Source organism: Amaranthus tricolor, chromosome 10, assembly GCF_026212465.1.
Source record: "Amaranthus tricolor cultivar Red isolate AtriRed21 chromosome 10, ASM2621246v1, whole genome shotgun sequence".
Taxonomy (NCBI): Eukaryota; Viridiplantae; Streptophyta; class Magnoliopsida; order Caryophyllales; family Amaranthaceae; genus Amaranthus; species Amaranthus tricolor.
In genome coordinates, this window is record NC_080056.1 from 3820222 (window position 1) to 3835260 (window position 15039).

The 15039-nt window shown below is 33.4% G+C and overlaps 2 protein-coding genes across 2 annotated transcripts; one reads left to right on the forward strand and one right to left on the reverse strand.

The window, feature by feature from the left end:
- The first annotated feature begins 1721 nt into the window (after nucleotides 1-1721).
- LOC130826318 (uncharacterized) lies at nucleotides 1722-5700 on the forward strand. Its single transcript, XM_057691939.1, has 6 exons — nucleotides 1722-2324; nucleotides 2933-3105; nucleotides 3982-4066; nucleotides 4151-4330; nucleotides 4777-4949; nucleotides 5313-5700. Exons 1-6 carry the CDS (start codon nucleotides 1947-1949, stop codon nucleotides 5362-5364), a joined length of 1041 nt encoding a protein of 346 aa, XP_057547922.1. The 5' UTR covers nucleotides 1722-1946; the 3' UTR covers nucleotides 5365-5700.
- A 746-nt stretch (nucleotides 5701-6446) lies between these two features.
- Nucleotides 6447-14380, reverse strand: LOC130826317 (nuclear transport factor 2-like). The gene is made up of 8 exons (XM_057691938.1): nucleotides 13931-14380; nucleotides 10272-10578; nucleotides 9703-9968; nucleotides 9357-9573; nucleotides 8641-8762; nucleotides 8473-8538; nucleotides 7448-7523; nucleotides 6447-6855 (listed from the first exon to the last, which is right to left on the reverse strand). Exons 1-8 carry the CDS (start codon nucleotides 14093-14095, stop codon nucleotides 6647-6649), a joined length of 1428 nt encoding a protein of 475 aa, XP_057547921.1. The 5' UTR covers nucleotides 14096-14380; the 3' UTR covers nucleotides 6447-6646.
- Between the last annotated feature and the right edge of the window lie 659 nt (nucleotides 14381-15039).

Here is a 15039-nt window from a genome sequence, read left to right on the forward strand (position 1 = left end):
ATGAGTAATTTGAACACTGTTTTGGTGATAAAACGAGGAAGTACAAAAGACATTTAAATAATTGGATATAAGGTGTAATCGAGGGTAACTGTCAGTATGCTAAAAGAGCTTATGATCCTTCCATTGATGAGACCTCAAATCCTGCAATACAACGTTAGCCTTGTCCCGGGGGTGATTTCCCGGAAAACCCCTCCGACGCTCAAGTCAGATCGGGAAAACGAAAGTAACGAATATATGATAATTAATGAATGTGTTATATTGGATGAAAACAAGATTAACGGATTAAAGGATGAGTTCAGATCAATTGAAGGATAGTTGATCAAGAATATAGATTGTAAGTAGGAGGGCGAATATTTATTGTGGTGTAATGATAGCAATATAAAAGCTTAGTCCGGTGCAAATGATGTACGCGACATGTATTTATAATGGTAGAATGGAGGTTGGATGGTGAATTACTGTGAGAATCATGGGTATGATGAGTGAGTGGTAGGTTATAATGAGTAGTTATTTTAAAAAGTTATTGAACCGAGTTGGATGGTTAGAGTTTGACTAAATAAATTATAGGTTTATTTATCAGACCCCATAACAAACACACATCAAGGCAGACACACTGACACGAGTTCCAAACTATTGACAGTAGCCTCCTTCTCCTACACGTACACGTGTTGGTTACTAATCTTTTAAGTTCTAAAAAAGAGATGCCCATTTCCCACCTATTAAACCCAACAAAAACTAAAAGAATAAAATAAAATAAAATAAAATAGAATTATCTCGGTTAGAGCAAGTAGTATTTTGTTATTTCTTTCATTTAATCTATGTTATAATAATATTTTTGTATTATTTACTCATTTTAATTTATAATGTGAATTATAGGTTGTTTCTTTAAATAATACAAAATAAATAATATAAACAAATACTTTATCCGTTTTAAAATACTTGCATCATTTAACTTTTTATGTAGTCTAATACACTAGTTTAATTCTTAATATCTTTAATTATGTATAATTAAAAATTATAAGAATTTATATTAATAATCTATGCATTCGAACGAATCGAACAATATCTCACTTGACTATATTTTAACTTATAAATTAAAAACTAATCACAAATTAAGATGATGAATGAATAATGCATTATCTTATAATATAGCAAGTAATATGAAACGAAGGGAGTAGTAAATTAAAATATTTAAAAGGGAAGATTGTCAGAAAGTATCTAATAAATCTTTTTTTTTTAAAAAAAACCTAATAAAATTTTTTTTTCCAAAAGATACGAAATAAAATATTTTCTTTTCCAAAGAGTACCAAGTAACGTTTTTCTGCAATTGACCGTCAAATATAACGGTTGACTGGTCAAAATTGAAAATTCTTCTTTTTTATTTTCAATTTATTTTCTAATTCAATTTACTCACTATCTTTTTCCTCAATTTTTTACTCAAAATTGAAATTAAATTGGAAAATAAATTGAATATAAGGAAGAAGAATTTTCGATTTTGACCAGTCAACCGTCATATTTGACGGTCAATTAGAGGAAAACGTTACTTGATACTCTTTGGTAAAAAAAACTTTATTAAGCATTTTTTGATAAAACTCTTTTTATTAGATATATTTTTAAAAAAATTTATTTGATATTTTGTGAGAATTTTTCCCATTTAAAAAGCATTCGTCATACTCTAATTTCTCAAGAGATAAATCATGGTCCTTAAAATTACAAGTTGCCCATATGAGTTGAGATATCCCCCACCCGTACGGCCATACCCTCAAGCAAAGGTAAAATCAAGATCCCATTTCCCCGCTATATTCATCCATCTCCTAAAACTAATTTATTTTTTATTTAATAAAATAACAAAGAACATAAATAAAAGATAATAATTTGATCATATAAGTATTATCATCTTCTCTTCAATCATCAATCTTTGTTCTTAAAACCCATACATTTCCTATAAAATGTTAGAAACTGCACCATCTTTGTCAATCTATGCTAAGAACACAATTGATGGGGTAGAAGACCCAAATAATGGGTTAGAAGAACAACCTAAACATGTAATTAATGGTGATTTTAGTTTTGTGAAAGAAGATCATTTGGATTTGGTCAATAAAGAACAAGATTATGATGATTTGGGTCATCCTGAGAAATTTAGGGGTTCTCAAGTAGGGGAAGAACCAGCTAGTCCACCTATGTTTCTTGCAACTGGACTTGGAATCAATGATGTTCCTCAAGATTTTACTATTGAGAAAGCGGATTGTGAAGATTATTACATGGATTTACTTGAGGAATACCCTAATCATCCTCTTGTTTTGAAGTACTATGCTCAGTTTTTGCAGGTTAGTTTTCATTTGCAAATCTATTCTGATTGAGGGTCTCCTTGGGTGCATCCTTCTTATCTCTTTTGATAAGCATATGGTATGTTGTTAGAGTATAGCTGATGGTTGAAGTGTCACAGGACATATATACTATGACGTGTTGTTAAATTCTCCTAGACCCTGTAGCATAACTTCTATGGGCAGGACATATGGGCGTATAAAGATGAACTTAAAATTAATGGAGCTTTTAATCAAATGATCCTAATTAGGCTCGACCCTAGACCTCGAGACTTAGGCCAATGACTCGAGCCTAATTCCTTGTTAAGGAGCTAATTCAAACAAAAACTTAAATTGATAGGTGAGGTCTAGAATATGTTATATACTCTAATATGCCCCTCAATAGCTTTTTGGGATAGAAATATAGTATTGCCTTTATCTCGTCACGCTGGCTTCTGGTGGCATGTCAAATAACCAACTCAACCAAAAGTCAACCAAAAGTTTGATGGTTGAGCGACAAAATATGTTACTATAACAACCCTGATGCTATTGAAAAAAACAATTTTGGAATAATCAAATTTTAGTAAGTTTATTTGTGGCTAATGGGAAGATTGGATGAATTTGGTTAATAGAGAAAAGGAGACCTTCAAGGAGCAGAAGACTATTATTTTCGAGCCATGAAAGTTGAACCAACAGATGGAGAAATTCTTTCACAATATGCTTTGTTGGTGTGGGAGCTTCATCATGATCAGGAAAGAGCATCTGCATTCTTTGAGCTTGCTGCCCAAACTGCTCCTAAGGATAGGTGTGTATTTTTTCTAGTAGTTTGTTTTGTTGGCCATTTTGGATTTATTAGCACTTCTCTACAATAACTTGGACTAAAGTTTTTGCTTTGAAGAACCTTGGAGCCATTAAGGCTACTGACATGAGTTAAGTGATGTCAAGAAATATCTCGAGCATAGTTTAAAAATGATAATTGGGATATGTTGAATGCTCTATCAGGCGTCCGAATATGAGAGTCATTTAGGCTAGAAGTATAAATGTAAGACGGATACTCTTCATATTCGATGCAAAATAATACACATGAAAAAGAGAAAATGAGATTCGAACCTGTTAAGATATAAAACATATGTTGAGGCCTTAACCATCAGCTTAAGCTTTTGGTTGAGTTGTCCATTGACATGATATTAGAAGCCAACCTGACAAGAGGTCACGGGTTCGAATCTCGGCCACCTCTCATTTAACGTGGTATATATAGTGCCAGGTATGAAGAGAGTATGTATTGCATCCACACTTCTAGCCTGAAGAGCTCTTGTGTGAGGGGTGTCTTAGAGTATGTAACATATCATAGGGCTTTAAGCATTAGCTTAAGCTTTTGGTTGAGCTGGGAAACCCATGGTTTTCTTTCATGTTGGCTTCTAATACCATGTCAAAGATTCACCCTTAACCAAAAGGGTAAACTAATAATTAAACCTTAATATATGTTCTATGTACTCTGCCTAGTAGACAATCTTAGAATGCAAGGAAAATACCCTTTTTTATGTCTTAGTTTCGACTTGCGACTTGTGACTTGTGACTTCAAACTATCTACAAGGTTAACCCTGCCGTGTGCGAGTACTGAGTACTAGAAAGTTCTGCAATGAACCCTAACATCTAAGTTTCTAAATTGTTCATGCTTCAGCAATGTTTTAGCAGCATATGCTAAGTTCCTTTGGGAGATCGATGATGATGGAGACGACTACTCTAATCATCCTGATCATGTGGAGGTACACAATGATGTTTTTCCTACCAAATTGAATGTTTAATTGGTGAAACTCAGAACATAACTATACTAAGTTTTGTGATATCAGGGAGGCCTACACAAAATCAATCATTTGCATCCCATCAGTGAAATTGGAGTGGACATTGATGGAGCTGAAGCAGAAGACCCGAAAAACGAAGCTGATATTGAAGATTACTATAAAAGGATGACCGAGGAAAACCCTTCTGATCCCCTTTATCTAAGGAAGTATGCTCAGTTTTTGTATAAGGTCAATCTCCAACTATGTTTTATGAGCCCAAGATCCTCTATACAGGGCATTTGAAAATTGGTTGTTAATTGTTGGGTTTAGTTGACTTTTTTGACCTGCTAGTAGCATTGACTCTTTTTAACCGTTAAGCCAACTATAATCTAGCTGTTATTGAGATGTTTGGTAAAAGGTTTTTTGTTGATGACTATTTATCAAAGAAAACGTGGGTAGAAAAGCTAATTTGATTTTGACCTAAAAGCCAACTAACCAGTTGGTTTAAAAGCATTTTATCAAACGCTTTTTGTTTTGTTTGCTTTTTGACGGCCAAAAAGCCAAAAGCCATCTAACACTCATTTGTCAAACACATTCTTTACCGAGAAAAGATTAGGAAGATGATTTTTTTTTTTTAGTATTTATGAGACCTGTTTTTATTACATTTTATGATATAATAAAAAAAATAATGACAGACAAAAGGAGATCTTAAAGGAGCTGAAGAATACTACTCAAGGGTCATAGTAGCCTACCCACAAGATGGAGAGATCTTATTAGAGTATGCAGCATTACTTTGGGAGCTTTATCATGATCAGAAAACTACTTTGGCTTACTATGAACGTGCTATTGAAGCTGGCCCTGGAGATAGGTATCATATATTCTCCACCATATTTTCTATCTTTTTAAATTTTTAACATTTTGTTATTCCCGATGCTAATAGAGTAAGAGTCCATTATGATCCGAAAAAAAATATGAACTTTGGTTTTATCAAGAATTTACACCTGATATCAGCTATGTGAGTGTACAACCCAAGTTTCATATAGGAAAAATAAGAAAGAGTTGACAAGTATACGATTGATCCAACTTCAGATTAATATGAGGCCCTATTAGGATTTAGGAAGGTGCCCAACGATAAATCCATAAGGGTATAGCCCAAAACGAACAATATCATACTAATGCTAATCATTCATGACTGATGAGTCTTACTGATGTTTGTACTTGCTTTTTGCAGTGATATTCTGGCAGCATATGCTCGTTTTCTATGGACTATAGATGATGAATGAAGTATGATGCTTTTCCGCCCTTCGATAGTTCATATTGTATAATTGCAATAAGGGATGGCAAACTAGGCGGGCGGGTGTTGATGTGGATGCGGATGCCCCCTCCCTCATACCTATATCCACCTAAAGTTTTCATACCCACCACCTACACATCATCCGTGATAGGCAACAACACAGAAGAATCAAGAATTCAATATCTTTGGGTTTTATAGATATTTGGGTTTTGGTTCATACTAGTACTTTTCAAAAATTGACATGAAGACTACCGAATTTGTTGCATTTATAGAAATATTGTTATTTTGAATTTGCAATGCCTAGGCAACCACATCAACATTTTACTAATTTTTTTTGTCGGTCTAGTTGATTTATTTTATTGGCTATTTTTTGTTAATTGTTATAGAAAAACAAGTCAAGCTTAAAAGTCAACAAAAAAGTCAAATATAAAAGCTTTTGCGCATTAAAATCCCTTTAATTGGGCATAAAATCATATAATTATTTATCTTTTTTTTTAGCTATTTGATCAAAGAACTTAATCTCCTCCAAAATAAAAAAAAAATCGAGCTTACCCAGCTAGAATAGTAACCAAACAAGAAACTATTTAATTGAAATTTGAAGCAAAACTTTCTATCAGTAGCCGCAGGCACACGATAGAGTAAGGAAAACCAAAAACATGGGGTAAAAAAATCTATAAAAATAAGGTTCTTTTAAATAAAAATTTCAAAAATACACGTTGAAACAAAATATTTTTCAAATTAAGTGGTTTTTACCTGAGTCTGAGGAATGATATTGTTCGTTATTACTAACAACAAATGACTATTAAACTAAGTTAAAAAGTCAACTCAATAATCACACGATGTTACTAACAACGGACAATCATTAAATTTTCAAACATGGGGCTAATTTCTAGCTTTTGGCCGACCATTCCCAGAAAATCGAATATAGCAATGTTTGGCGATGCTCCCATTGCAACGTAGTAAAAATCCTCCAAAGTACTAATATACAAATACAACAGCTAAGGTCATGCAAATTCAAGATTATAATGCTGGTTCTACTATTTTGCTCTTTACCAAAAAAATAAGAGCGCCTTCGACAATCGACTGAATCTGGATGAAAGGTAGTTAAAAAAATGAACCGTTACAGAGGCTAGATATTCAAGCCACTTTCAAAGAATGCATTTCTTCAAATGCTGAATGAACTGCAAGAATATTTCCAAGTACAATTTATGTTTACCTTTCAAAAATTAAACTGAAACAACACTAAAATTCACTATTTATTCATATCAAACCTAAAATGTTGACTCAGTTATGTTTTCTTCATTTCTCGCTTGGTAACCTGAATATCGGTCTTGTCTGGTAGTTTGTCTGTAATAGCCGTTTCCTCTCGGTCTGTTGAATTCGCGTTCTCCAAATTGACTGCCGCCCTTGTTATAACTACGACCTCCGAACCATCCCCTTGAAGAATCAGGCTGATAAGAAGCCCTGCCTCTCCCTCTCCCTGCTCAGATTAATTTATTCAATGATGAGTTCTCAGGGAATATGGCAGCTTAAGTACAAATTCGCGATGTTATGCTAACAGGTTGAAGAATTGAGGTGAGGCAGTTCACGACTTAAAATTACATGGTAGCAAATAGTTTTAAGGATTGCGATTTACAACAATACAAAAGATTTATATGTTTTGGGCATTGAACGAATTGGATGTCTGTCCTCTTCTTCAGCAAGTATTGAGAAGGGGGGAGCAAGAGGAGCCGTAAACATGGGCACTGAAATATTAGAGGCAGACGTGTTCAAAACAGACCCGATGACCTGACATTTACCCGACCTTTTAACCGAACCCGATTAGACCCGACTTCAAAAATGATTTACAATTATGAAAAAACAATATGGACACAGAAACCAATATTAAACCGACTCGAAATTAACCCGATGACTCGAATGAACACCTCTAATTAGAGGGATAGAGCCTCAAATTAACTTACGCAGATAGCACCTCTTGACATGTCAAAAATAAAACCAGGACTAATGGTTTAATAAAACAAAAGTAGATCATGTATAAGGCATCTACAAAGACAAAGAGCAGGTCTACGTACTTCCACGTGCAAAGCTGCTATTTGCTCTCCGCTCCTCTATGTATGCTTGTCGTCCAGCAATCTGGACTGAACCAGCCTGCAAATAATGAGGGAAAATCAAAAAGCATTTGTCATGGCCTGCAGTTGATTTGTTGCCAAAAAGTCACCAGAAACAAAGAAATGCATAAATGAATTCAAAGAGTCCCAATTGCCTCTAAATATGGGGGGTAAGTACACAGAGCAATTATAGCCTCGTGGTTACACTCTTAGTTTATAAATAAATGCGCAACTGCACAGACGAAATGTCTTGAGCATTACCTAGGTGCAACTCTAGCAAAGGAGGACCAAAGTATATATATTTTACTTTTATTTCTTGTCTAAAAGGTTAAAGACTTAAAGGTTTAGGTGTCGCAGATATTTAGGATAAGATGAAAGAGAATCATCAAAAATGGTTTTAGTATATGCTAAGACAGAGCATTGACTAACCAGTAGGGAAGATAAAGATTGGAACCTGGGGAATTTAAAAAAGACAGCAAAGAAGGTCAGAGATAGGGAATGAGTAAAATATGATATGAAGAGTTTAGCTTTCACAAAATCAAATGGAATGAAGATGGAAAATTCATGTGAAAGACCATTGTGAGTGATCTATTGGTTCATGTAGCCGACCTCAATCTATTGGCATGAAGGCTTATGCATTGTTATTGTTGTTGTTGTCTAAGAATTCACCTCAGTCCTTGCCTATACCAAGGTTGCATTTCTGTAAGAGAGCTGAAGTTGTGAAAAATCTTACGCATTTGACAGGAGATCTCATCATCTCAAAATACAAAAGGGATTGCTATCTTTTAACAGAAGGCAAGGGCCAAAGGCATCAAGTACAGAAACGCAAATGATCATTTGCTTGAAAATGATGGCAAAAAAGAAAAGAATAACTAACCAATAGGGGCACCTATAACATTCAAAATGACAAATTTAAAGGGGGCATGATAAAAATAAAAAAAATAAAAAACACCCAAATACATGGTAAGGTAGGTTACAATTTTACAAACCTTAATTGCACTTTGGACAGAGGAAATATCTTCGTACTCCACGAATGCATAACAAACATCAGTGTCCTGAAAATTGTTTACATAAGACAACATATAAACATTTAAAGATGCAGATCTAACAACGGTTAGCAAATTCAGATGAAGGAATAGCAGGGATGTCGAATAAACCTTCAATCTCCTGATGGCTACCCCTTCAGCAGTAAGTTGGCCAAATTTCTTAAACTCCTCCTCTATTTCAGAAGGAGAAACAGTTGGAGACAAGTTTCTCACATAGACAGACTTTATTTCACCTAAAGACAACAGCAGACAAGTTTATTGTACGGAATTGATCATACACAAGAAAGTGCCAGAAACATAGAAACACAACCAGTGAACAAGTAAAATTTCAGATAAAGATAATAGCAAGCAGGGAGAGCCTACAAATAAAAGGCATCAAAAATATTGCCAGATATCTCGAGTAAGCAGTAAGCTTTCTTTTTTATACACCAAATTGTAATATTATCATTTCAAAATCGGTGCTGAAGGACAAAATGAACTGGAAAAACACAAGCTTCAATCCTATCTTAATAAACAAGAATATTGGCCCCCAAATAACAAAACAACAAGGTTCTGACATCAACTGTTAGCTTTATCAAAGAGACAAAGGACAAAACGAAGTGATGTATGTTTGAGTAACATTTTACAAATTTTGGTGCATTACTACATTGCTGAAATCCCATTATGATACTATATACTATTCAAAATGTGAATGAAGAATCTTAAACTTGATGCATTAACTTTATTTATTCTTTAAGATAACAATCATAAGAAACATTTTGGCAATATTCTGATTTAGAGACGGAAGGAGGGTGGTGACAGTAACAAGGACAAGGGGAATAGCAGACCTCTGTCATCTGCAGGAGATATGTCCTCATTCATGTCCGAAGTGAAATTCTCGCTTGCAACCTGTGTTGAACTGGACTGTTGATGCGCTGGCTGGGCAGCAGATTGCTGATTGTGCTGTTGAGATGCATGCTGCCATTCTGAAGCAGTAGCCACAGTCTTGTTAGAAGATGGTGGAGGCGTAACAGATGGAGTAGACTGTGCCTTAGCAGCGCGTAACTTCAGTAAAGAGCAGAGGAAGTTAGTAAAAGACTAATATAAAGGCACTCAACTCTGATGACTAAAGTTACAAATCAACTCTCTATTTACAAAGTTAATTAAAAGATTATTTGAGCAAAGTGCACATACAACAGAAGCATAGGTATGTTTCTGGGGCTCCTCAATGGATTCTTCCATCTGTGCTGGAGAGAGGTCTTGTATTGAGGTTATTGGACTCTCGAGAAAACCATTTGTATGTTCTCTAGAATTGTCTTCAAGGATCCTTTCAACTTCAGGAGCTTGCTGCAACCTCTGATCAGGGATCGAAAATTCATCAACAGTACCATTTTCTTTGATATCAGCAGGAGGCATGTAGTCCCTGGCCTGCATTCCTCCACCCATCATGTAATTTGTCACTGTCAAAAAACAATCATGCAATCATATTCAATTATTTATTAGAAGCAAAATACAAATTTTAACAGTCATTTCCATTTCATAATTAGACAGAGTAACTGGCATGCTAAGACTTCAATAATATAGTTTAGGCAAGTATGACCTTATAACAGATAAATTAATCATGAACAAACATACAATCGAGCAATCAGTGAATATCAACACCCACTTTCTAACTACTATGAAAATATTGATAATTCAAACCCCGACCATCCTTGTCAACTTCAAAAACTTAGCATTCCAAAGACATCAATGAATTTACATACCTGCTTCTGGTATGGGCGAAGAAACATTCAACTTGGCATTAAGATTGGCTTGTCCTATAAGTGGAGCCGAGTATGGATGAACATGGTCTTCGTCAATTATGTGAAAAATGTCATTCAGGACAAAGAAACCCTTTTCTTGAGGAGCCAAAAAAAATGTCTGAGCAAATCTCTTCGTTCCACTAAAATCCCTAATCTGTACTGAACCTGTGACCATCACAATTACTCCTCCGTTCCATGAGGCAAGAGAATACGACGTCTTGATCACAATTGATGTAAACCGCATTGACATAACAAGTGCATGAATTTGCTGCCAGGATCAAGGTGTGAAGTGTGTTAGTTGTACTAAAAGAATACAAAGGAGTAGGAGATGAAGGATATAGAACATGGAGAGAAGTGAGTGAATGGCTATTGACAACTATGTACATCAAAAGATAATCCAACAACTTTCCATAACGCCATTAAGTGGGCTCCCACCTGAGCTCCTAGCCAGGAAAGATTTGGAGGGGTCAGATGTATGCAACTACAAAACCTTACCCTTGCGATAACAAAGATGTTGTTTTGAATAGATTGTTGATAACAAACATCATATGCAATTTACACAATATGAAGTGATGGCATGATTTAACAAGTGAGTTTAATATAGAATACTCCATTATAATATGAATCCAAAGAAGTATAAATATTTGGCTTCATTCTATGGACAAACATCAAAAGATCACGCACTAAAGAAAATTACTTGCAACACAAATTATCTAGGACACAAAAGGAATCATCTTCTAAATTTTCAATAAACAAATAAAATCAAATTGGCACAATTCTGGTTCACATAACATAAATTTGTGTCCTGTAAACTTGAGTACTAAACAAACATGAATGACAACTGATGGAAGAATTTCATAACATTTATGAACAGATCAATACCATCTACAGCCTATAAGTCATTAAGACTATAGGGAATTGTCACCTACCCTTGCCATCATGTAGAGTGTGAATGGTAGTGTAAAAGTATGTTAAAAAAAACTTGAAATTCAAACCATCAAAAAGAATTGAACATTTAAATTTAAAAAAATTCAGCTGTGTTCTAAAATCAGCTTCAAGCCAAAGAAGTAACAAACAGATCATATAAATGGAAGTCAACAGTCTTTCAAGATAGTTGGCCATGAACAATCAACAACTCCCCTGCAACCTTCCTCAACAGTTGTTCAACAGAAAATAAGAACAAAAAATAAATGACAAGAAAAATTGTCATACATCGATTTAAAAAAACGGTCAAAAGCTAACTTATATTATTTTGTCAAAACCTAACTAATAAATTGCTATTGTTTGTGAAAAAATACTGTGTAATGGTTCCTATATATGTCACTGTTAAATTAGCCTTGACAAGGCAAATAACTATTAAATATGACTAAATGCCTTTATCAAATACTTCTGTTTAAAATTCATCCAAAAACTGTGAAGTTAAATGAATTTGTTGCCATAAGAAAAAGGGTTATTTTGTACCACCAATATACTAAACTTCTTGTTGTATTTGACTATCGGTAATTCACCAAGCCAAATCAAACACTGATTGAAACAGTAATGATCAAACCATTAATAGGATTGTAGGAATAATCTTCACCCATAAATGCAACATACTCACAACCATACATTATCATGTTTATATTATTATACATTAATCAAGATTATCATAAGGATAATCATAGCCCGAAACTAGCAAGATCACCATCTCTTGTTATGCAGCACAATCATTGGAAAAGTTTGATTATTTTAATATGCTGAATATTATTCTGAACATCCTCAATCTTCAATCCCATTGAGCCCACTAACTCGATCCTCCTCAGCAAATATCTGGACTTTAAATTGTCTCCCTACGAACTAATTTGTTCTCATCTTTTCCAACATTGTAGACACTTGCACAAAGACATTCAAAACTACCTTGCACATCGATTAAAGGTTATCCTTATCAAATTGGATGAAGGAGTGCAGTTGATACAAAACTTCTTGTTATCCGATTGAATAATTAGGCTAAAACTTAAAATTTCACAATTTGGTGATGCAAATTGTGTGCTCAAGCTCAACAAAATTGAAGATGCAAAGAAAAACATGTCGCGAATTAGGTGTTGTAATCCCAGATACAAGATCATTCAATTTGAATTGGGAGATTGCCAAGTAAAATCAACTCAGAAATTCATGTGAAGGTTGAGATTGATTCCATTTCCAGTTTCAACAACAAATTGAGATTTCAGAGAACTCTTTGCTAAATCCAATTTCATTAAATTACTACTTTTAATCAACGTCAACTATGAAAAATGGGGTAAAAAATCACAGATTGGGGTTTTATATTAGGATTATATATCCTAAATTTGGGGAAATTGAAGGAGGGATATATTCATTTAGTCAAATTTTTGTAATGACGTGCTGGTCAACACCTAATTTAACAGTCATATTCTTTCACAAATAAAAGAAATTTATTAGGTATTTTTTCACACTAAGTCTATTGGTATACCATATTTAACTTATGACAACTTTTCAAAATGAAAATGCACCTCAAAGTGTTCATAATTGCACCTCATGTAAGTATAAAAGCAATGAAGGGGATACGTCGGACAACGTAGTTGAACGAGGCAGAAATGGCTTATAGCTAAACTACTAAAACAAACAAAGATGGACGAAAGATTAAATAGCTATTTCTCCAAATTCTAACCATCATAAATGATACAAAACTACAACAACAATGCCAGAACATAATCCCAAAAGATTGGTGAAATTCTAACTTAAATATTCTTATAAAATTTCCAATCTAATTCACACATCGCTAAAATAAAGGGATCTATTCTCAATGAATTGGAATTATTTCTATCCCTAAAATTGTTTTAGTGTCATTGACCAGAAAAGAAAGTATAACGTAGGAAGACAAGTACAAAAGGAGAAATACACAATATAATTATAGGCCGGCACAAATTGATTCAACTATTTGTTTGCTTCTTATGCATATTAGAGTTTAAGAAGCTCAGTGGAATTGTGACCAATATTAAGACTTGTTCAACTGTGTCCTCGAGCATTGAAGAAGAAAAACCCAAAAATGGCTACATGATGACATGCAACATATTTCATTTATGTTCACTGTGACCTCGAGCATTGAAGAAGAAAAACCTTTACTGAGACAGTTACTATATCACCAACCCATGAAACATACATACCTTTATTTGATTTAAAATCTACAAACTTCCAAAGGTTGATAACTTGCGTATCACATTCTGATTCAAAATTAAATCTAGGATACAATTAAACTTCAAAAATAAATCTAGGATACAATTTAATAGTACCGGCCACTCAACTTTTTTTTTTGAGTGGTAACCGGCTACTCAACTTTGTTCATTAAATCCGCAACTATTTATTTTCTCAAACAAATGAGACAAACACATCTCAATTCCCACCGACTTCTAAGTTAAAAAAGCCATACTAGGTATTATTTGAAAACCATTAAAAAAAGAATGTTCGTACATTCAAAAACATTCCATTTCAATCGTATTGCAAAATCTTCTACAAAACTGAATGAATCTAATATCCTAATTACAAACTATCCAATCAAACATAAAAACAAGGCAATCCACTAAATTGAGTAAAGGAAAACAAATAGGGATAAGACGGATACTAACGAGCATAGCAGAGGCAGTCTCACGAGAATGACCATGAATACGAAGCATAGTGCTAGCATCAGAATAAAGCTGGTGAACAAACTCGGGTGTTTGCTGAAGCATCGAATAATACTGCGTTACAAAGTAAGAGCCCACATGAGCAGCGGTAACATAAGAAGACGCCATTGATGACGAAATAAATGGAGGAAAAATCAAAAAAAAAAAAAAAAAGGTCTATGTCTAGGGTTTCTGGTAGATCTAAAAATCAGCGATTAGGGGAAGAGAGGATGGCAGTAAGGTTTAGTGTTTAGACGCAGAAGAGAAATGAAATCCAGCTCATTTCTCCTTTTTTCTTGTTTTCTTATGTAATTTGATGTTATTGGGTAAATATCTGTAAGAAATCGAATTTCAGAAAAGAAAAGGGGAATATTTGGGGATAAGTATAAGTATAACAAAACACATTATACTTTCTAAGAGTTTTTTATTCATTACAATCACAATTATAATTACAATTATAACTAGGGATGTTTTACATGTGGTAATGAAAATTAAGAGAATATAGTTAAGATTTGAAATGAGATTTTGGGATAAAATTTGAATAGAGATTGTGAAAATAAATGTCTTATGTTCTTATTTAACAAATGATAAAAATAGATAAAAAAAATTAAATAAAAATTATTATAGAAACTCGTACAATGCACAAATTTATTAATATGAAATGTATAAAAATATAACTTCAGAGAATAATGTCAATATATATTATTGTGATGAAATTTATTGAGTACATGTTCTTTTTGAAGCAACAATTAAATACTATTTTTATTTTTAATTATTTATCAAATACATAAACTTCATTCAATTAAATAATATCAAATTCTAGGTTAGGTATATAGAAATCCTTTAATTAATTATATAAATATTTTACCTGATTTAGCTCCAATTTAAAAAAAAGTAGAGTCTAAATATTATCATATAAAAGTGTTCAACTACTATCTTTTATAACTATTACTAAAACAAAACACTGACATTATCATTCTGATAAATTGCTTATGTGTCATTTTCTCAATAAAAGTTTTTTCTCTAAAATTTAATGATGACGTCATTGTTATTATGACATTTGTTTATATCTT